General features: G+C 31.3%; 1 protein-coding gene across 1 annotated transcript in view; it reads left to right on the forward strand.

The window, feature by feature from the left end:
- The first annotated feature begins 9119 nt into the window (after window positions 1–9119).
- Window positions 9120–22453, forward strand: part of LOC111039829 (cilia- and flagella-associated protein 20-like) — an 18816-nt gene continuing 5482 nt past the window's right edge. The window contains exon 1 of the mRNA XM_022323474.1: window positions 9120–9206. Within this exon, the coding sequence (XP_022179166.1) occupies window positions 9120–9206 (87 nt within the window). The remainder of the gene's footprint in view (window positions 9207–22453) is intronic.

A 22453-nucleotide genomic window follows, 5' to 3' on the forward strand; every position in this document is an offset into this window, starting at 1 on the left:
TCAACTAGTCTGTGTAGTTGGTGTAGGGAGGAGTGCTCACTCCTAAAGCCGAATTGAGCGTTTAGAATAATTTGTTTCTCGTTAAGAATCGGATAAATTCTTTTTAGTATGATTTTTTCTAAAATTTTTGAGAAAGTAGGAAGTAAGCTAATAGGCCTATATGAGGGTTGAGCAGGAGGTTTTCCTGGCTTGTAGATCAGGATGATAACTGAGTGTTTCTAGGTGGGGGGGATATGGGATAGACGAAGAATGCTATTGTAAATATAAGTGAGAAGTAAGATTGCTTCCTTGGGCAGGTATTTAGCAATAGAATTGGTTATCAGGTCGTGGCCTGGAGATTTATTATTTTTTTAAGTTTTTGATGATATTTAGGACTTCAGAAGGGGAGGTATGTTTTGTAGGGAGGCACATTGGGAGAGTGTTTAGAAGTGAGGCTTCAATATTAGAGTAGTAACTTCTAGTGAGTAAGTTTGGATGTGGTGAGAACTGAGAATCTTTTTTCAAGATCTGATGCGAATAAGTTTGCTTTGTCGAGATTTGACGAAACTAGGGAGTTGTCGGGGTACCGTAGGGGAGGTATTTTACTTTTTTCCTTTAGGATATTTTTAGTGGTCTTCCAAAGAGAGTTGTCTGTATTAGAGAGAGATTCCAAGTAGTTGTGAAATTTATCAGAATTTTATTTTCGGAGAATATTTTTTAAGGAGGTATTGAGAATGTTGAAATGCCTTTTATCAATCGGCAAGTGTGTTCTTTGCCATATACGGCAGGCTCGACGCTTTTCTGTAATGAGTTGTGTTATGTGTGAGGGTAAAACATTGGTTGTGTGAGTGGTGGAAGAGTTGTTTTTAGAAGCGTCGAGTGCAGCATCTTTATTTATTTATTTATTTATTACAAAAATATACGGGTTGCCCCTATAACATTAAGATGTACAGTACAATGTATTAGAATAGTAGAAAATTGAGAAATATAAAATATTAAATGTAAATAACAGAATTACAATTTATTTAACAGTTATTAGTCAGCAATAAAACGCATATATTAAACTTAAGAGTTATTAACAGTGGTTAAGAACATAAGAACAAATTATCATCAAATGAGGGGTCCTCATTTGCAAGTGACATGATTCGTCTTAAAGGCTCATTTTGCAGATAATTTGTGTTGGCGTTAGGAATATGGAATGTCACATGAGAACGAGATACATGCGATGGGACTTCGAAGTTAACTTGGGAAAGCAAGCAAGGGGAATCAATATGGTTAGTAATTAGACCACGAATAAACTTTATATTTAGAGTTCTTCTTCGTTCAGCAAGAGTAGGCAGATCAAGTACGTTTGCGATATTGGTATAGTCGTGAGCTAAGTGGGGAATGCCTAACACAAAACAACAAAATCTCAAAAATCTATGTTGAACACGTTCGAGTTGATTAATATCAGAGACAGTGTACGGATCCCAAACAACCAAAAAGTACTCTAAAATAAAACGAACTAAAGCACAATATAATGATTTTAATGATTTTGACAATTTAAAGTCTTTAGATAGACGCATAATGAACCCTAAAACTTTAAATGCTCTGCTAGTAATCATCGCAATATGAGGACTTGGGCTAAGGTTTCTAGCTAGTTTAAAACCCAGGTCGATTAGATTATCAACGAGTGCAATTGTCAAACCAGAGATATTGTAGTCAAAAGGGATAGTAGAACGGGAACGAGTAAACGTCATGACTCGGCATTTTGAAGCATTGACTTTAAGGCCTATATTAAAACACCAACTAACAAAACAATCAAGGCTACTTTGGAGATTCACACAATCAGCAGCTGAGTTGATTTCCATAAAGAGCTTCATATCATCTGCGAAACACAAAAGCTGACACAAAGGCAAGGCGTTATGTACACTATTGATAAACAGTAAAAATAGAATCGGTGATAAATGTCCACCCTGGGGAACACCAGACGTAGACGAATAGATGTTTGACTTGACACCAAATAATTTTACCCATTGATGTCTGTTCGTTAAAAAAGAACCAAACCAAGAGAGCAGAGGTTCACCAAAACCAAACGCTTCAAGAATTCTCAGTAAGACTTTATGATTAACAGTGTCAAACGCTTTGGCTAAGTCAGTATAAACTACATCAACTTGAGACCGTTTTTTAAAAGACTCAAATACAAAATTGGAAAAAACTAAGTTGCATGTAGTAGTTGATCTTCCTGGACGAAACCCATGCTGAGCTTCAATAAGAATATTATTTACTGATGGTTTAATACTGTTTAAAACCAAAGATTAAAATAGTTTTGATAGGTGAGACTGAATAGATATAGGCCTATAATTAGATATATCGGATTTGATACCTGATTTATGTACTGGCGTGACCGAACTGAGTTTAAGAATTGAGGGAAAAATACTCTCATCAAGAGAACGTCTGAACAGCAAAAATAAAGGATAGGCTATAATAGAACGCAACTGAAATAGAAAAACGCAGGAGAGACCATCAGGACCTACATTTTTAGCACCAGACAACGTAGAAAGACTATGAAAAACGTCATCAACAGTGAAGTATGCATTATTAGGTAGGTCAAAAGATTGAATATTGAAATCATTTACATTATCATTAACGACTTCACATGAGTATACAGATTTAAAGTATGAGGCGAACATGTCAGCTGCATCTTGTTCATTAGAACTGGAAGCACCATTAAGCGTTAGTGTTTTAGGAATATCAGAATTTTGGCGTTGTCTCTTTATAAACTTCCAAAAATTGGAAGGATTGGCATTAATTGATAGTTCAGTTCGATCAACAAATTCACGATACAATTTTTTCCATACGTACTTATAACGGGCCCTAAGAAGTGAAAAGTGTCTGTAATCGTCAGGGTTAAAAGTGGATTTGAATTTTGCATGAGCCTTTTTTTCATAAATAAAATTTGTTTTAACTCACTCGTGAACCAGATAGGGAAGGTAGACTGCTTAAAGTGGCGTATTGGGACAAAACATAGTACAGACTGGTGAAAAGCATCGTACAAGGTACTAAAAGCTGAATCAAGACTGAGAGCAGATAAAGTAGAAGGCCAATCAAAATTAGAAATAAAATTATATATATTAATATAGTCTGCATTATCAAGATCGAAGAAGGAATGAGAGCTATTGAAACCAGGAACATGGATGTTATTATAATAATTGATAGATAGAGGAGGGTGGAAGGGATCAGGTGGCACTAACGAATCCAAAGATTCAGTGACTGAAAGAGAATCAATATTACTAAATACTAAGTCTAATAAGGATCCATGCTTATTAAGGTTGCTGTTATTTTGAAGAAAACAATAAGAGGCAAAAAACTCGGGGATACAGGGAACACGACAATGGGAGGACGAGAAGATTAATCCAGAGTCATCATTATCCCATAAGACTTCAGGTAAGTTATAATCACCACAAAACAAATATTTATAATTAGGGTAAAGATTAAGGACATGTTCAACAGAGTTAATATGAGATTGATAGACATTGAGTGGGGATTGAGGAGGGATATACACACGACTTATTAGGAAGTTAATTTTATTGAAGGAAAACCGAACAAATATTTGTTCAACATTTAATTCGGAGACGGTTATAAGAGAAGAAGGGATATCCTTTTGAACGCCAATAAGGACACCTCCCCCGAGAGAACAATTGCTAGTAAGAGAGGATCTATCACATCTAAAAATATTATAATTATATAAGCCAAGTTCATTACCAAAAATACTATTAGTTAGCCATGTTTCAGATAAAATAATAAAAATGTGGGCCAGCGCAGCAGCATTACATCTAAAATTAACTAATTTGGATCGGAGACCACGACAATTTTGATAAAATCCACGAACTGGCTGACCACTAACTGACTTGGTTAACGATGACCTGCGTGATGATGGATCCAATGTTTTTTGATTTGGCAACACGTACTTGAGGTGCACCATTGACGTAGGAAATCTCAAGATTTGTTTCACCATTTAACTTACGATTTTCAAGCTCAGCATGACAGGACCGGAGCAGAGTACGCTGCATCAATGTTTTATCACTGACTATACGGAAACCCGTAGGAAATTGAACACCATTTTTCACCGAATCTCTAAAGTTGGATATCAATTTACTAGAGGAATCACTGCTACCACACAACAGTTTGATTGGACGAGATTTTTCAGCAACAACTTTACCAAGACGAATAACTTTAGAGTTATCCGGAATAACTATATTATGAGGTTCGAGCAAATTGCGAATGAAAGAAATGTCATCAGAAATCCGCTGGGCTGGTGAAGCCGAAAAAGACTCAGGTACACCATAAATAATTGTATTTAAAGAGCATCTTTGACGTTCAATGCTTTCCTGCAATACCTGGAAGATAACATGGGAGCCTTGGCTAGGTGAACCAGCATCCTCCAGAGACGTAACTTTAGACTTAAGAATATTTAGTTCGCTGCGTAAGGTGGTATAGCCTTTAATTCAACAAATTGCAAAGATAGTTTCTTTAGGTCATTTTTCAATTCCTCAAATTATAAGGTTTGAGTAGACGAAATATTTTTATTTGCAGATAAAACTTCACCACGAAGTTTATCAAGAGCAGCCATAATGTCACTATTTGAAGGAGGTATGGACGAAGTAGACCTTGTGATGACTTTATTTGAAGTAGTAGTAGTAGTATTATTAGGAGTAGTTGGTTAACCCATATTGAAAAAAAAAATGATAACTATTTGGCACACAGTGTATATAAGACCGAGAAGTGTCAGTCAATAAACACACGATGTATATACCGTGTGCGGCGCGGACCTTATCGACAAAAGTGATTAAGATTATAGGACGACGAGATAGCACAGTCGGTGTAACCGTTGTACCGATAAAATTTAAAATAAAAGTACGTAAACTAAACTAAAGACTAGACGGTAAGAAGTGCACGACAGCCGCTAGTTAATCAAAAATCGAAAAAACTGCCATTACAGTAGTAGTTTTGGGCAGACAGACTCAAAAACGCACCGGTATACACTCGCACTTATTATCTTACTGTTTAAACATAAAACGGAAAAAACGATCTACTATTGCCAGAGTAATACAACAAAGGACGCGAGCGGTATGTTACTGTTACACGTTGTCAACAAATCTTGAATGATATTTGCGAAAGAGTGTACTGCGGTATCTAAGTCAGATGGGTTCTTTGAGGAGATGTTGAGAGGGATGGCATTTTCTATAGTTTGACTAAATTTTTTCCAGTTTGTTAGTGAGTGATAGTTGGGTAGTTTTTTGTAGCAGTTGAAGTATCGTTTAGAATGAGTAATATTGGTGTATGGTCAGAAGAGAGGTCTGAGGAATTGGTAATAGTAAACTTTATGTGGCTAGGGAGCGTAGTGATAAAAAAGTCTAGAACGTCGGGACGTCTATTGGCATGTGAGGCCCAATATGTAGGGTTAGGAGGAGATATTATTTTCGAGGATAAATTTGTTGAGAGTTCGACCTCTAGTATTAGGTTGGCTAAAACCCCACTGGGGATGTTCGGCGTTGAAGTCCCCACCCACCAGGAAGTGATTACCGAGGGAGTTAAAGGAGTGCTCAAAATCATTGGGATTTAATTTAGTGCCTGGACGGATGTAGGTCGATGAGATAGTGGTAAAAATATGATTTAGTGTTAGGGAGATGTTAGTGGACTGTATGACGTTATTTTGATATGGGGGAAGAATGGTATGTTTAATATTTGACTTTAATAAAATTGCAGAACCCGCGTGGGAAGAACCATCGGGATGGTTACATTGATATGTAGTATAACCAGGAATATTAAAGGAAGAGTTTGGTGTCAGGTGTGCTTCGCAGATGAGAAAAATATCAATGGAGTTTATTGAGAGAAAGGCATGAAGTTCGTTTTTTTGACGCACTAGTCCATTGGCATTCCATTGAAGGATTGAGATAGAGTGAGGAATATTATTTTGTCTATTTAACATTAGACAAAATTAGTTTCCAATGAGAGTAGTAAGTAGAGAGATCAGTGGATTAATGGTGGATTGGAAGTTTTTGAGATAGAACGCCATTTGGTGGGCTAGGTGGTCGGGATTTTGGGATGCGTTGGTGAGAATGTCTTGGCTCGGTAAATCGGTTGTTGTAGCTTGAGCATAAGATTTTTTGGGTTGGGTGTTCATATTGGAAGTAGAGTTTACATAAGTGAATTTTACATTAGAGGATACTTCTTTCAGGTTAGTATGAGTTGGGTTTGACCTCTTGAGATGGTGGACAGCTTGAATTTTTTTGAACACAGGGCATCCTCTGTAATTGGCTGGGTGGCCACCACTACATAGTGCGCATTTGCTGGTTGATCAGCAGGTTTTACACAGCTTTCTGAGAATCTCCACAGCGAACTCACTTTGGCGGGTGGTTGCAGTATGATTTTGTATGGCCGAAGCCTTGGCAACGGAGACATTGGATTGGATGGTTGTTTGGTCGGGGCTCTTCAATTTTTACCTTAGTATAGTAAAGGTGGTCAATTTTAAAGACATCTTTGTTGTTGATATCAGGCTCCAAATCAACGAAAAAGAACAGGAGAGGTTGTTTCGTGATTCCATGTAAAACATTTGTGACGTTACGAGGCATGTGTCCGAGAGCTGAGAGTTCTTTCTCTATTTCATTAATTGGTGTAGTTAGTTTCGTGAGTTATGAGCATTTTTAATTTACATTTATTATACAAGCATACCTCACTTAAAAACTGAATTGTCGTAAAAAAACTTCCAACAAAACACGGATAAAGTTCTTATCATCAAGTTTCATAATAGGTCGATTTACTCTAATTTTTAAGCTAACGGCATAAAACGTGAACTGCTGAGCGTAAATTTGGTATGTTAAGCGTTTGTAAGACGGAGACAACACATGCGGGTGTGGCGTCCTCTTCATGCAACAGGCTCTAGCTTTTTTCTTTTTGACACTAAAAAAAAATTAAGTTACATAATTTATGTTTAATACTAGATATCATGTTTACTTTAAACAGTAGGCATAATACTCACATGTAGCTATTGTCGAAGGTATTACGTACCTTATAGAGGAGTTTTTGAGGCAAATGTTTTTTTTCTGAAAGTTTAGTACCAAAAATCCGACAAGGAAAGCAATACATTGAATCTATTTCTAAGCTATAATCCAACCAATTATATTCAGCAAAGTATGATGCAGAAAATTCACGATTTTGGGAACCATAACACTTTTTAGATATGTCTATAGTAAAAATAACTTAGAAATGACTCATAGTTAAAGCATGATTATTATAAAATGTTCTTATATCACAATAAATTATAATACCCTTAACATTGCCGTGGTATATATTTAAATAAATACGAAAAGTAAAATATTTCCTTACTTGATGTTTTGGCTCAAATGGTCCAGTTTCTATGTTACCCAAATCTTTAGGGCTCATCGGATTATGACTTAGTTCATGTGACTGTACCACCGGTTTAGTAACTGTGCCAAATATTGTACTATATAAACTAGAAGCATCTGTTAGCCAATGGTATAGAAAAATTAGAACATTTAACTATTACCTAACTAATGAATTATTATTAATTAATAGACAAATTGTGTTTACCATGTGGATTCACAATACCCGGAGTTGATTCCTGTAGTTTAATTTCAAAAATGTTATAAATATGGTTTTTTTCAATACGTCTAAGTAGGTTACTACCACCAAGCGAGGAAAACAACAAGCGTATAAAATGTAAATCCGTGATGGACAAAATTAATTATTTAAGCTAAACGCGGATATCGATGAAAATACTAACGACGTTTATCGAGTAGATAATATAAAATCTGATTCTATTTTTAGCAAAAAGCCCCTATGTGCAGCTGGCAGGCACAGCGATTGTCGTCCGGTCGTTGTTACTTGTTAATCGTTATCGCCATTTATTAATTATGAATAATCGTATGTCTTTTACGACTACTTTTGTGTTTAGTTTTTTGACAACTTGGTGAACTTTTAAGTAGTATTTATGTAGTAAAAACTAAACGACATGATGCGTATTACGTTTTACACAAGGTAATTTCATAATATAGTTTTATAAAAAAAAAAAATAAATATTATTCCAAGATATTGGTACTATATTTAAAATTGAAGTTTAAATATGTAGGTACCGTTGGTGGGACTAGGAACTATGACAGAGGGGCTAAAATTATTGTTGGTGTGGTTTGACCCCCCCCCCCCAACCAGTTACACCTATGCTAATTCCTCTTATTCACAAGTTATTACTTAATATATCATGAATCATTTATGAAATTGGGTTCTAAAGTACACTTAAAAAATGAAGCTATTTGCACATATGGAGACTTAAAATAAATTGTCTAATGGAATTTTCATTAGAAAGTAAAAGAATATAAAAAAAATTTTACACACATATTTTCCGCTATTGACTGAAATATTTTTTTGTATGATTGCGGTATAGTTTTTAGCTGTGTATCCGCTTGTTACTGAATGTCGCACTCATCTTACACACCTTCCTTAATAATAATGAATAGAAACACTTTTCGACTTCAAAAGCTTATACTTTTGGAAAGGAAATATCAAAACAGTATATTAATTATTACAAATATTTGTCTTTAAACACACAATAGTTGACCATAATATTATATACCTATATATCCCTCTTATGAGAATCATGTCCTCTTAGCCCTACAAACTTTAAACGAGACACTTTTTGTCACATTTTTAGATAGTACCTAGTCCTGTTTTAATCTCCATATTATTATATGCTTGTGAAAAAAAATCCCTGTAAATTAAACAAACAAAAAACAATACAGTGACAGCTGAAAGAAAATTAACCAATTAATGCATTTTTGAAAACCTGTAGATCCCATCTGGACTTAGAATCATGGATCGACAAAATAGAAGATAAAATATCTTAACAAAATATATAGTATGGGTAATATTTTTTCTTGTGTCTGAAATACATTTTTGCGTGCGTACCTATAGCAACGATCGTACAATAACAAGGTGATTTATCTTTTATTTATGTTTATAAAGATTATTCGACAGTCTCCATTCAAGTGCCCTACAATATCGAGGACCAATAATCGCTGCAATAACTTCAATAATTGTACTCGTTCTTAATATTATAGACATCAGACTATCTACTAGGAATAATGTTTCATACGAAATTCCAAGAGCCATTAATCACCGCCTACTATAGCATCGGCAGCCGTCCGCTGGATAATTGGGCCGTTCATCAGGTAAGTGTATCAATCCATCCGATATAACTTTCCAACGCATTTTCATAATCTGTGAGTCGTTCAATATAAGTAAAACACTATAGGTAAAGTTTTCGAAACTGGGTTACCTAACCAATTTTATTAACTTGTTTAATTTGAGTTATCATAAAATAAAACATACCTGTCCTAAGTTAATATTAAAATATAAATTTCAGTAACTAAATTAAGTTATAAATCTTCAGGAAAATAATAACTTAAGTTAAATTAAAAGTTTTGTAATTTCTTTTTTTCTAATAGAATATTACAGAATACATCCTTATAACAGTTACGGTTGTGCAGTGTAAAGTGAAAGTGATAATTTTCTTATCTCTTATAAAAATTAAGTTTATTTAATTTAAAAATGCTGTGTTCAGTCGGTGACCATGAGATTTTTTAAAGCTACAATATTAGATGTTCAAATTTTAAACAATATTTACATAAATTTTTCATGTACAAGCATGAGAGAAATCAATTTTCGGAAACTAAATAAAACTAACACTGGGTCCAGTGAAAGCCTTTCTAAACTACTGAATCTGTACATTTTATGAGAAGTCAATTTGATGGGTTTGGAAAACAACTGTCTGAAGTTTTAAATTATATTAAAAAATTAAAAGCGAAGATTTATATCTTAAAAGAAAATAACTGTAAGCGGAATAATGATGTTAAAATGTTGTCGAAAACAATTAATTTATTTGAATGAAAATTAATAATGTGAAAATTACTGGGGTACCAGGGATAGCCAATGAAAACTGTGTGGAATGAAAAGAATAAATTGCATCCAAATTAAATGTCATGTTATCAGTAGTCAAGGCTTCCATTTGTAATAGAAAACATCTAATAACCCTAAACAAATTATAGCTGAGATAAACTCTTTAGAAAATAATGAAAAATTTACGGCAATTATGAAGGAAAGTAAATTAAATGCGAACAATTTGAGTGATAACTGGAGACAAGAAAAAATCTATATAAATAATTAACTTTCAACGTTTAATAGAAATTTATTATACAAGGCTAGGATGTTTTCAAAAGATAATGTACTTAGATTTGTATGGTTCAATAAATGCAAAGTATTTATAAAAAAGAATGAAAACCCTAAGCTTGTATAATATTTACACAATTACTGTGTCGACTGTTGCACAATGCTGACGTGTATCGTGTCTTGTGATCCAATTGATGGTTTTTAAGTTATATGTCTATTTACTATGATTCAAGAATTAAATTATCACATTTGTAAATCTAAATTTGCAGACTTAGACATACCTGTTAAATGTGATAGTTGTCTTTTATCAATGCATGCTAAACGTTTGTCTCTCTCGGTGATGGAATTAAAAGGCCTCTCTTTGAAAAATCGAAATCTAAAATTCTTTTTGAAGGCTGTGATGAAGGTTTGAAAGAAATACCTGAACTAAACAAGCATTTATAAAGAAATTGCTGATTGAAGTGGAAAACTTGAAAAACTCTTCATTTAAACAATTGAATAATAGTGGTTATGTTTTCATTATTAATTAAATTAATGAGAGTAATATCGCATACGTAATTTGATTTTCCTTAATACAGTCTAATTCGAGTTAAACCGGTCTAACGATCGGATCGTGTTTAACATTGCTCAAGTGAATCATTTTATAAAATATGCTATTTTAGTTGATTCTTAAATAACACAGTTTAATGCTTTCCGCTTTGGTCGCTGCCAAAAAGATAAATCACGTCATATACAACATTTTCATCCACATCTGAAATTTATGAAATTCTAAAAATAAACAAAAATTGTCTAAACTCGCTCCTCTTTCTTCAATCAACATAAGTACTGATCTGATCGAACCCCATACCAAAGATATTTCATGAGAAAACTTCGTGATGAAATGGCTACTAGCGACTCAAATGGAGAATCAAGTTTCACCATTAAGTTTTTCAAAGGTACACCTAAAATTGTACCACTTTCTTATAAAAACCAAGTTGATTCTCAATTTTTTTAAAAATTAAATGTTATTTACCAAAATTAACGTGGCCTAAGTGAACCAAACTCTAATTATTTTTTTAGTTCTATATTAAATATTAATTGTGATTTATTATTTTTATCCAAAACTTGGTTATGTTTTAATATAAATGACCTTGAGTTAGGTCTTGATAATTGTACTGCATTTAGATCTGATATAAATCCTAATCTTAGTTGTGATGGGGGTGTATTATTGGCTATTAAAAGAAACTTTAATTGTACAAGAATAAAAGTAAAATATATTCCTGGTATTGAACAAGTTTTTATGTTGATAAAATATAATGAGCTCAATGTATTAATTGGATGTGTTTACATACCTCCCAAATCTCAAAACACAGTTAAATACTTATTTAGAGCATTGTGAGGTTGTCGAGAACATCGCAGCTAATTATTCTATTGATAATATTCTTATAATCAACGATTTTCATTTGCACGGCTTCTCTCTGAACAATTACAATTATTCAATTAATAACCCATAAACAAATATTGTAATTAATTCTTACATAAATTATATAGGTTTAAATGAGTGAAGTAATATTCTGAACTACTGAAATGAAAACACCATAGATTTAATTTTTTCTGATTCCTATTTAGATACAATAGTCCCCGGTAGTTCACACACTCTATTTTGATACGTATCACCCACCTTTGGAATTTTTTTATCCAGTTAATTCACCCAAAGTTACTTTATGACCAACTTACTGATCCCCGTTGTTTTTGATTTTAATGATATTCTTAGGTTTCTGGCTAATCTCGATCTATTCTTCAATTTGAATAATTTAAAGTTAGATGTAGCTATCACAAAATTTTACAAAATTCTAAACCATATTCTTATCTATTTGTCATAAAACTAAAATTTAATCATAATAAATCACATGAAATCGTTTGGTATAATAAAGAGTTCAGAAATCTTACTAGATTAAAAAAGAAGGCTCATACTAAATATAAAATAACTAATGTTTATTCAGATTATTTAAAATTTTCGGATTTACAAACGAAATGATAACATTTATCTTACTGTGTTCAGGCAAATTGAACTATAAAAATTGAAAACAATATCAACTTTAATTAAAAATCTTCAAAAACACTTAAGTCCAATAAATCAGGTATTTCGTCTTTAGTTATGCTGGATGGCATTATTGCTAATAATATAGAGAATATTTCCAACTATTTTTCCCTCGTGTGTTCTGACAGCAAAATCATTAGTGGTAAACATGAAATATCGTATATTAAATATTATTCTGACCTTAAATGAAATTCGTGTGTTATTTCTGAAACAGAAAAACTGGAAACATTTCACTCCTTAAGTGCAACAGCTGCAGCTGGACTGGTCGGTTTACCACCAGTATTTTCAAAATCATGTCTCTCTGTACTTATCAAACCTTAACACTACTTATTCAATCCATCACTCTCTAGCTGGTTGTTTTCCTCGTTTCCAAATGTTTGGAAAAAATCATACTCTACAATCACCCCTAAAGCCGGTGATAAAAATAACGTCAATAACTATAGACATATCTTCAAACTATCAATTATACCTAAGGAATTTGAAGCGATAATCACTAAAAAAATATCTAATTTACTCTCTAAAAATATAACTCTCCATCAGCATAGTTTCTAACCAAAACACTATATACAAACAAATGTATTATTATTTCAAAACTTAATAACAGAACTCTTAGATAAGGGATATCAAGTAGATACCATTTTTATTGATTTTTAAAAATCTCTCAATTAAGTAAATCATACACTATTATTTACTTATATTATAAACTAAAAGCATTCGAATTTGAGGGAACTTCTCTGAGCATGCTTTACTCGTACGAGACTTAAGCTTACGCAATCAGTAAAAATATTGTTAAGCTCTTCTGGCGATTACCCGATGACCTCAGGTGTTCCTCGAGGCTCTCACCTAGGACTATTATCATTCCTTATAGAACCTAACCAAAGTTAATATTTTGTGGTTCGCTGATTATGCAACATTATTCTTTGATTTTAAAATATTAATGATACCAATGTTTTACAAATCGGCCTCAGTACATTTTATCAATGTAAAGAACTAAATCTTCTTCCTCTATATAAAAACAAATGAAAAGCTTTTTCACGTAGTAAGAATCCAATAATATATCTTTATCAAACTAATAACTATTCTCTTGATAGAGTTAACTCTATTAAGGATTCAGGTGTTTACTTCGAAAATGATTTATTATTTAAGTTGAAACATAGAATAATTATAAATAAATCATATAAAATGCTAGGTTTTATCAATAGGAACACAAAAGAGTTCAAAAAACTAATTTGTCTAAAAACATTATATATGCCATGAGTATGATCTAACATTGAATTCGGTTCATTCATTTGGTCAACTAATTATTCAAAATATAGCAATGAACTTGACATTGTTCAATATAAATTTCTTAAGAGAATTTCTTATGTATCCAATGTATAACAAAAGATACTGCTGATGTTGTTGAAAACTTTTTGAGCCTTGACTCACCTAATATCAGACGTAAATTATCAGACATCGTGTTTATTTACGATATTATGAACAACCTAATTGAATATCCCAAGTTATTATCAGAACTTGATTCCCGTTTACTAGGTAAAAACACTAGAAATGTAGATCTATGCGTAGTGCCTAATAATAGCACTAATAGAGGTAATAATTTTTTTTTCAATAGCTTTTGTTATAGTTAATAAGATTTTTTTCATTTCCTCATTCACTACGACTACGAGAAACACAAGGAATACACTATTAAGATTTAAGACTTTAGAATTAATAAAATCATTGTATTAATATTAATTGTGTTAGAATTACTTTGAACATGTACAACAGTTATTAAAATCTTTTTAAGATTGATCGCATATATATAATAAATAAATAAATAATACAAGAGGAATGTGATTTATCTAAACTTTTGTAAACTAATATAATCTTTTCTTATTAATTGTAAATCTATTTTCCCCCATCATTATTAATAATTTTAGCTTGTTAAATGATTAAAAAACGAAACATTTTGAAATTCTCTCTGAATTTCTGAATGAGTATAATTTTATGTCTAATATGTATTTAAGTGTTTTTTGCTGTAATATTAGGAGCATGAATGCTCATTTTGATTAATTTATTTGTTTTTTAATAGCGATTCTCACTACAATACTCCTGATGTATAGTATTAACTGTAACTTGGCATAATTTAGATTACTGTAATTATAAGATTTCTGGTTACGAACTATATTTTTCAACATTTAATAAAAACCCAAATGAAGGAATAATGGTATTTGTAAAAATTCACTTAAGTGTAGAGTACAAACTTTTAGTAACAAACATAATTATAATGCAATGATAGTTATATTCTGTGTACATAAAATTTAGATCATAATTGATATCGGTGAATTTTTGACCAATATTGATACTATATTTATTACGGATCATTATGCAAATTTATATTTTATAATTATATTTTATATGAATATAAGCATTGTACGAATGAATAATAATAATGAGTTAATTTATAAGTAGGAAACTGATTTTATTGTAATAAACAAATAAAAATATGTACATTAATATGTAAACATTTTTATCAAAAAATGTAACAAAAACAATTAAAAATGTAGATATCGAAAAAGCGATTACCTTTTTTGTTGCAAACTTGACCCGAAAATTTTAGGTAATAAAAAAGGTCGGTTGTAATCTCGGCCCGATGATATTTACCGACAAAATATAATAAGTACCACACGTTATATATTTAAAATACATACATAGGAGAAGATGCTATGTTTCCATCTGATTTGTGGGCCTGTGCATCAGTTGATACGTGTTTAATAACTAATGCATGTGAATCGTTTCATGCGCATTTTAATTCTAGTTTCAATTCTATTCATCCCAATATGTATTCCGTCATTGCGAAATTAATAGAAATACAAACAGAAACGTACATTAAAATCAACAGCCTAGATGCACCATTCCAATTTCAGAATACGAAAACTAAAAAAAAGAGAACTCTTAGAAAGAACACTTACAAAATATAAAAATAAATAAATATTAGTAAGTGAATACGTTAAACACATGGCTTTTTACTTAAAAAAAATAGATTTATACATTATATTTTTACACTTTTTACAATTACGAATTTACATAAATACATTTTACAGTTATATAACAATTTTCATACTATGAATAATAATACGAAAATAAAAATAATTTTTGGAGGATAATGAGAATCGCCTCCTCGTGGTGTCCTCGTGGGTAATGCTAAATGGTTCTTAAAAATATTATAAGAAAATTATATAAAAACATTTTATCCGGCCCGAGTTTACACCTAAATAATTTTTACCTGAAAAAAACACGGGCCTAGTTTACAATAGACCTTTTAAACAATTTTTTTCCTCAGGCCGAGTTTACAATCGCCCTTAATCCTGACAAAGTAATGAAAAACAACATTTTGTTGAAGGTTTGCAAATGAAAAATTGGTTTGGCTGGAAAATACTCTAGTATTCTCACACGATTTGAATTAAATGGCTCAGAACATAGTTTACCGATGATTAGGTAAACTGTCTAATTGATTTGAATGTTTCCTTGTAAATTATATTATCATAATTCTTTAGGATGGTACTTTCATCTGGAATTTGTTCCCCTTTATATTTCTCCACAAAATCTGTGAATTCTTGATTTTTTAGTTTGAATATTGGAATATCTGCTTGAATTAACATGCGACGCAAATTGGTATTACAAGCAGACAAATTATTGGAAGACGTAGATGGCTTTGAATTCAAGAAATTTTTTTATAATTTTTTTTTTATTATCTCTATTTTGTTGGTGCTTAGATATAGATATTATATGTTGAGTACCTAACTGAAAAACGATGATTTATTGATACTGTTTTTCACAGCATGAACAGAATAAGATTTTTCCATCACTTTAAAATTTCTCGTTAGGAAACTTTTAAATAAAACTTCGATTTTGATTTCACAACTTTCGGCATTTTAAAAATTAAAAACTAGACGTTCACGGGATTACGTTGTAAATGCGACTACAAATACTACTAAAAAAACGATTGTCCAGTAGGTATGTACGTACCACTACTATATTTTATATGCACATACATGGGCCCCACGAGGGGGTGCAAGGAGGTGGCTTTAAAAAAAAAATTAGCCTCTCCAAAAAAAAAAATAAAAATTAAATTAAATTTAAAAAATTGCATGGTATTGAAACTCTTTTATTTTGCATAATTACCTACATTATTTCTATTAATTATTATTATACTTATTTTACATAATTGTCTATAAATATTATTTATATTATGTATTATAATACTTATTTTTTAAATAATAAAGGTAAACAATATAAATATATAATTTAAATAATATAAAGATTTTTTTCCAAATTCTTCATTGGAATTTAAAATTGTAAAATCGTGCCACTAGGCTGCGTTACATTGTAGCCGTTGAAAAAAAACCAAAATAACTTTGTATCGTTATACAACTTGAAAAAATATTTTTACGTATTAAACTATTATTATTACTAATTATTATTGTTGTTATTACTATTATTATTATTATTACGTATACAAGCATTATTTAGAAATCAGTGTATACTTAATTCCCTGATAAAATTCTTGGCGGCGCCTATGTGTCCTATAGTCCGGCATTGCCAATATCGACAATAACTGAACTAGTTCAAATCTTTTAAGTGGCACGCCGAGTCCCAGAAATCAATATGTAAATGCCATTTGGATAACGTATACTATTTGGTGGTCGTCAAAAATTACTAATCTTGTAATTTAGATGATGCAGATAATGTCTAGTCGTCGAAAATTTATGAAAAAATCAATAATTACTAAAATATGTACTTATTTACTAAATATGTAAAAATATGTAAAGTAAATTTGGGTTTATATCATTTAGAATGATCTAAATCGTACACATTTTTTATTAAATTTAAAATATCTTATTCCAATAAAAAAATTTGTTTACATCGGGATAAGGATTTAAATCAAGTATAAATGTTTATACAAGAACTTTGTTGAGCTGTAAACACTCTTGTATAGATCACATTTTTCTAAAAAATGATGATTATTTGAATTTTAAAATAGAGGTAGGAGTTATCTAAATAAATGTCTCGGATCACTTTGCTACATTTGGGGCAGCATAAATTAATAACAAAACAGATCTAATAAACAATATGTATAAAATCACGAAGTCTAATGAGTTAAACGTAAAGCCTTTTTTTTTTATTGACATATTCGAGTATATAATACATTTAGAGATGAGGAGTATAGACTTTACGATATACTTTTGGTATTTTTATATCTTACAAACATCAGGAGCAGTAAAATAATTCTTACTTTAAATTATTAACAATTGTTCTTTTTATTAGAAACGAAAAACTTCTATGAAGTACATACTATATAGAAATACCGTATACAGTTTATTATCACTACGACACTACAATAATTTAGTTTTGGGTTAGAAATATATACTAAGTAAAAATTTTTAAAAATGTGTTTTAAAACTTTTTTTACTGAACGGTAAACGGTAAACAGAACGGTTTTTTTAAATGCATTTTTTACCGTAATACTATGCCCCGTGTAAAACTATGCCCGATGCTCCCTACCTAATTCAAAATTTGAACGAATAGATTCTTAGTTATTAAAATATTAATTCTTAAGGATTAAAGTCTCTATAAAAATAGTCTTACAAAAATATAAAGTATGTTATATTTGATCCACAATTAATAGTAATAATTGATCCAATTTTACAAATTATAAATATTGATGGATTAATATAGATTTCTAAAATTATGGAATTTCTATGGAACCCATATTTTCTAAGCCTCTTATCGTTTAGGAGATTTGTATTAAAATGTTATCTCCAAAGGACACTCCTTAAAAAGTACAACTAACAAATCTCAACAATTTAAAAATATTATATTATAGAAAAGAGGGGTGAGTGCTGAACATTGATTAATTAATTATTCTGTATAAATATATTATATGTTTAGCTAATCATATCACCCTGCAGATTCTGATCAGATGTAATTTACAAGTTAATATAGTTCTTATATTTGTAATTCATAATGGAAAGTACTGCGAAATACCTACTATGTTTCCAAAGTAAAAAAAAATACATATTGTTGCATATTCAGCTTTTATATTACTTTATATTACACGTATAGTATTTATATTAACTATAATCAGTAGTATCATATTACGATCGGTTGGTACTGTCCAACGATTACAGTGGCGGTTTTAAGGGGGGCGAAGGGGGTGCTCACCCCCCTTGGATATTTTTTGCATGTCTTTTTCTTAATTAAAATTACACTAAATGCTTGAATTGCTTTAATTATGGTGGGGAGAGGCCTAAAAATTAAAAATAGCCCCCCTTGATGGCTTATCAAAACCGCCACTGATCGATTATTATCTGGTAGAATTATAATGTACACCATTTAGATTTATGCTGTTAATAATAAAGATCAATAAAACACATTTATGTTATTATGTTTATTAATAATACTTAAAAAATTGTCGACGAAGAAAATAATAATGTAATCGTAATCACAAGTGCATCAGAAGTTTCAAGTATTGTAATCATACTAAAACAAAATGGCGACTCCTAAAATAGAACCCATGATGAACTTCAATCAAGTTATTGGGTCATCTGGAACTTTTGAAACAAATATGGATATTGCAATTTTTGAGTCAAAATTAACAATTTTTTTTTGGCAAATGCGATGGAAAACAATATTTTAAAAAAATCAATATTATTATCATTCGTCTGTGAAGAAATCTACAAAGTCATTTTTAGTCAATGTGTTCCTAGCAAGCCTAACAATGTTGAGTATAAAACTAATGAAAAGTTTGAACAAATATTTTAAGTCAATACTATCGTACTTCACTGCTAAGTATACATTTTATCAAGCACGTAGTGGTGCAAGTGTAAAAAATCTTGCTACAAAATGTAGTTTTTCGTCAGAACTAACAACGGTTATTCGAGACACATTCGTCTTTAGTATGGGTTCAGGACCAATTCAAGAACGTCTGTTAGAAGAAGATGCCTCAAAAGTTGGAGTTACATATTCAAATCTAATTGAAATTGTGACAGCTAAAAAAGCTGTAATAAATGACAAAAGTGGCTGGAAATAAAAAGAATCCGCAGACTTCAAGTACCAGAAGAAAAATAATTTACATAATAAAGCCAAGCAGGGTTCTAACACATATAAGGAATTAAAAATCAAAAGCGGGATTTGTGGCTGTTCCAATTACTTTCAAAAAGACTGCAGATACAAGGACTACGAATGCAACAATTGCGGTGAAAAGGGTCATTTGTCAACTGTATGTAAAAAGGGTAAGAAAGAAATGAAAAATAACAAAACACAAAATTCATTTTTATATAATGACGATGATGATGATGAAACAGTTACTTATGATATACCAATTTATATATACTAGATATTAGTATTATTAGATATAATATGAAGTGTCGATAATATTATAAAAAAATTGATCAACGTGTTTGAAGATGAATGCAGTACTTTTAACAAATACGAAATTTCCCTAAATATCAAACCTGGGGCGGTACCTAAATTTTACAAACCTAGGTCTAACCTTACCTAACATTTAGGATTAAAAGGAAAAGTTGAAACCGAAATTGATCTTTTAGTTAAAAGCAATATTTTAGTTCCCATCGACAACAGTGAATGGGCAACTCCAATAGTACCAATATTAAAACCGGACGGCACGGTTAGAATTTGCGGTGATTTTAAAATAACAATTAATCCGGTATTAGAAGGGACCGAATACCCTCTTCCAAAAATAGAACATCTATATGCAAATATTGGTGTTTAAAAATATTTTTCTAAAATAGACTTAAAAGGCGCATAAAAACAAATGGTTATTAAAGAGTCTAATTGTAAATATACCACTATTAATATACACATAAAGGTTTATTTAGCTAGATCCGTAACCCTTTTGGAATAAAATTGTCGGTATGGGAGTTCCAAAAAGCTATGGAAACTTCTACAGCAGGTCTTGAGGGCATTGGTATATTCCAAAATGACATTATTGTTGCGGGTTCCGTATCACAGAACACAATGCTAGTTTAGACAAAGGAAAAATACAAATTACAAATACAAATGTACACAAAAGTCAATTTAATATTTATACCACAAATTAGATGAACATGGTTTACACACCAACAAAAAACACAGATGTTATTAAGAATGCCATAGTCCCAGAAAATAAAGCATTGCTAAAAACATTTTTAGGATTTAGTTTCATATTATATAAAATTTATTCCAAATGCTGCAAATATTTTAAAGCCATTGTACATGCTTTTACGTAACGGCACTGAATGGAATTGGACATCAGAATGTTACCAAACATTCAACAAAGTTAAATAAATTTTAATTTCGAAACCCGCGTTAGCACATTATGATTTATGACCATAATATTCCAATTAAACTCGTAGTAGTTTCATCGTCCTATGCTCTAGGCGCGGTACTCTCGCATGTACATCCAGATCGTACAGAAAAACCAGAAGTCTATGCACCAGGGCTTCTATCTGATTCATAGTATAAATTCCCACAAATTGAAAAAGAAGCCTTGACAATTATAAACGGGGTCACGAAATTGTATGACTATTTATATGGTGGCATTTTCTATTAGAAACCAACCATAATCCGCTAATACATATTTTTGTTGACAAGAATGGTATCCCACTAATCGGTTACAATGTTTTATCATCATTCGATTTCGACATAAAATATGTGAAATCTGAAGATAATACAGCTGATTTTTTATCACGAATGAAAAGTTTAAAATCAAAAATCGAAAATCATAATGAAAAATGTATTAGACACGAACAATCACCCACAACAATCTTCACATTAGACTGGTCTAAAATAAAAATTGAAACAAGTAGAGACACAATTCTCGCCAAAGTATTCAACGCAGTCAAAACAGGAGGATAGAATAGTGATTTTTCCAACCATTCAGAACTTAAGGCGTATTAAATTTCAGTGGAACCTATCGGTTATCGTGTTATTATACCAGCTAAATTTCGAAATAATATATTAAGCGAACTTCATTCAAGTCATATTGGTTCTCTTCCAGTATGAAAAGTTTAGTGAGATAATACTTTTGGTGGCCAGGAATGGATAAAGAAATTAAAAATATTAAGCAAAATTTCGACAAATGTCTTAATGTTAGGTAAAAAAAAAACCCACCAAATCTATTATATTATCAAAGTGGAAAAGGCCAGAAAAACCATGGACTAGAGTGCATTAGGATTTTCTTGGACAATTTCAAAATAAATATTTTTTTGTCATTGTTGACGCAACCACAAAATGGTTAGAAGTATTTCCAGTAAATTCTATGACAGCACATATTGTTATTCAAAAATTCTCAGAAACTATAGCACGATTTGGCATTTCAAAATAAATTACATCAGACGGCGCAAAATGTTTCGCAGGTCTTGGGTTTCGAGCATATTGCAAAAATCTAGGCATATGACACATTGGGCCAGAGGGGAAGTGGTGGGCCAGAGGGGAAGTGGGCCAGAGGGGAAGTAATGCTAACGCGGTCCCCTCTCTGGTTCTCGATACCACACAAAAAAAAAAAAAAGGCATAAGACACATGACAGGCGTACCATATCACCCAAAATCAAACGGTTGTGGGAATCGCAGTCAAAACAATAAATAATTTCTTTGAAAAACGCTCGACTGCGCAATCCCAATTAAATAAATTTCTTTAAATACATCGTAACCACAATTACCTTGGTCAACGTTAGGTTATTGTTAGGTCAATCAACATGCTTATAATTTGACGCATTAATGCCGAATACAAGTGAAATGGTTATCAAACGACAAAAATTACAAGTAAACAATGGTGGTAATAGGACCGTATAATTTATTACAGGTGATATTTTTTTGGCTAGAGGCTATAGGAATAAATACAATAAATGGCAAAAAGGTAAAATTATTAAATCCGTTAATTGCAATACGCATGATATAGAGCTCGATGATGGAACTGTAACGTGGTCGGGGAAGACCAGTTAAATATAAGATATTCAGGGAGGAGTTGTGTATCCTTTGAATATATTTATCCGTAGCTCGGGAGCAGGAATGTTGGGATCTTATAGTTACAAATGAATACAGATTGATTTAAATTGTTATTAAAATATAATTTAATTACATATAATTTACTTACAACTAATTTATTGGCAGCCCGGAGTTCCTATTCAC

The sequence above is a fragment of the Myzus persicae genome, unplaced genomic scaffold (assembly GCF_001856785.1).
Source record: "Myzus persicae strain clone G006 unplaced genomic scaffold, MPER_G0061.0, whole genome shotgun sequence".
In the NCBI taxonomy this organism is placed as follows: Eukaryota; Metazoa; Arthropoda; class Insecta; order Hemiptera; family Aphididae; genus Myzus; species Myzus persicae.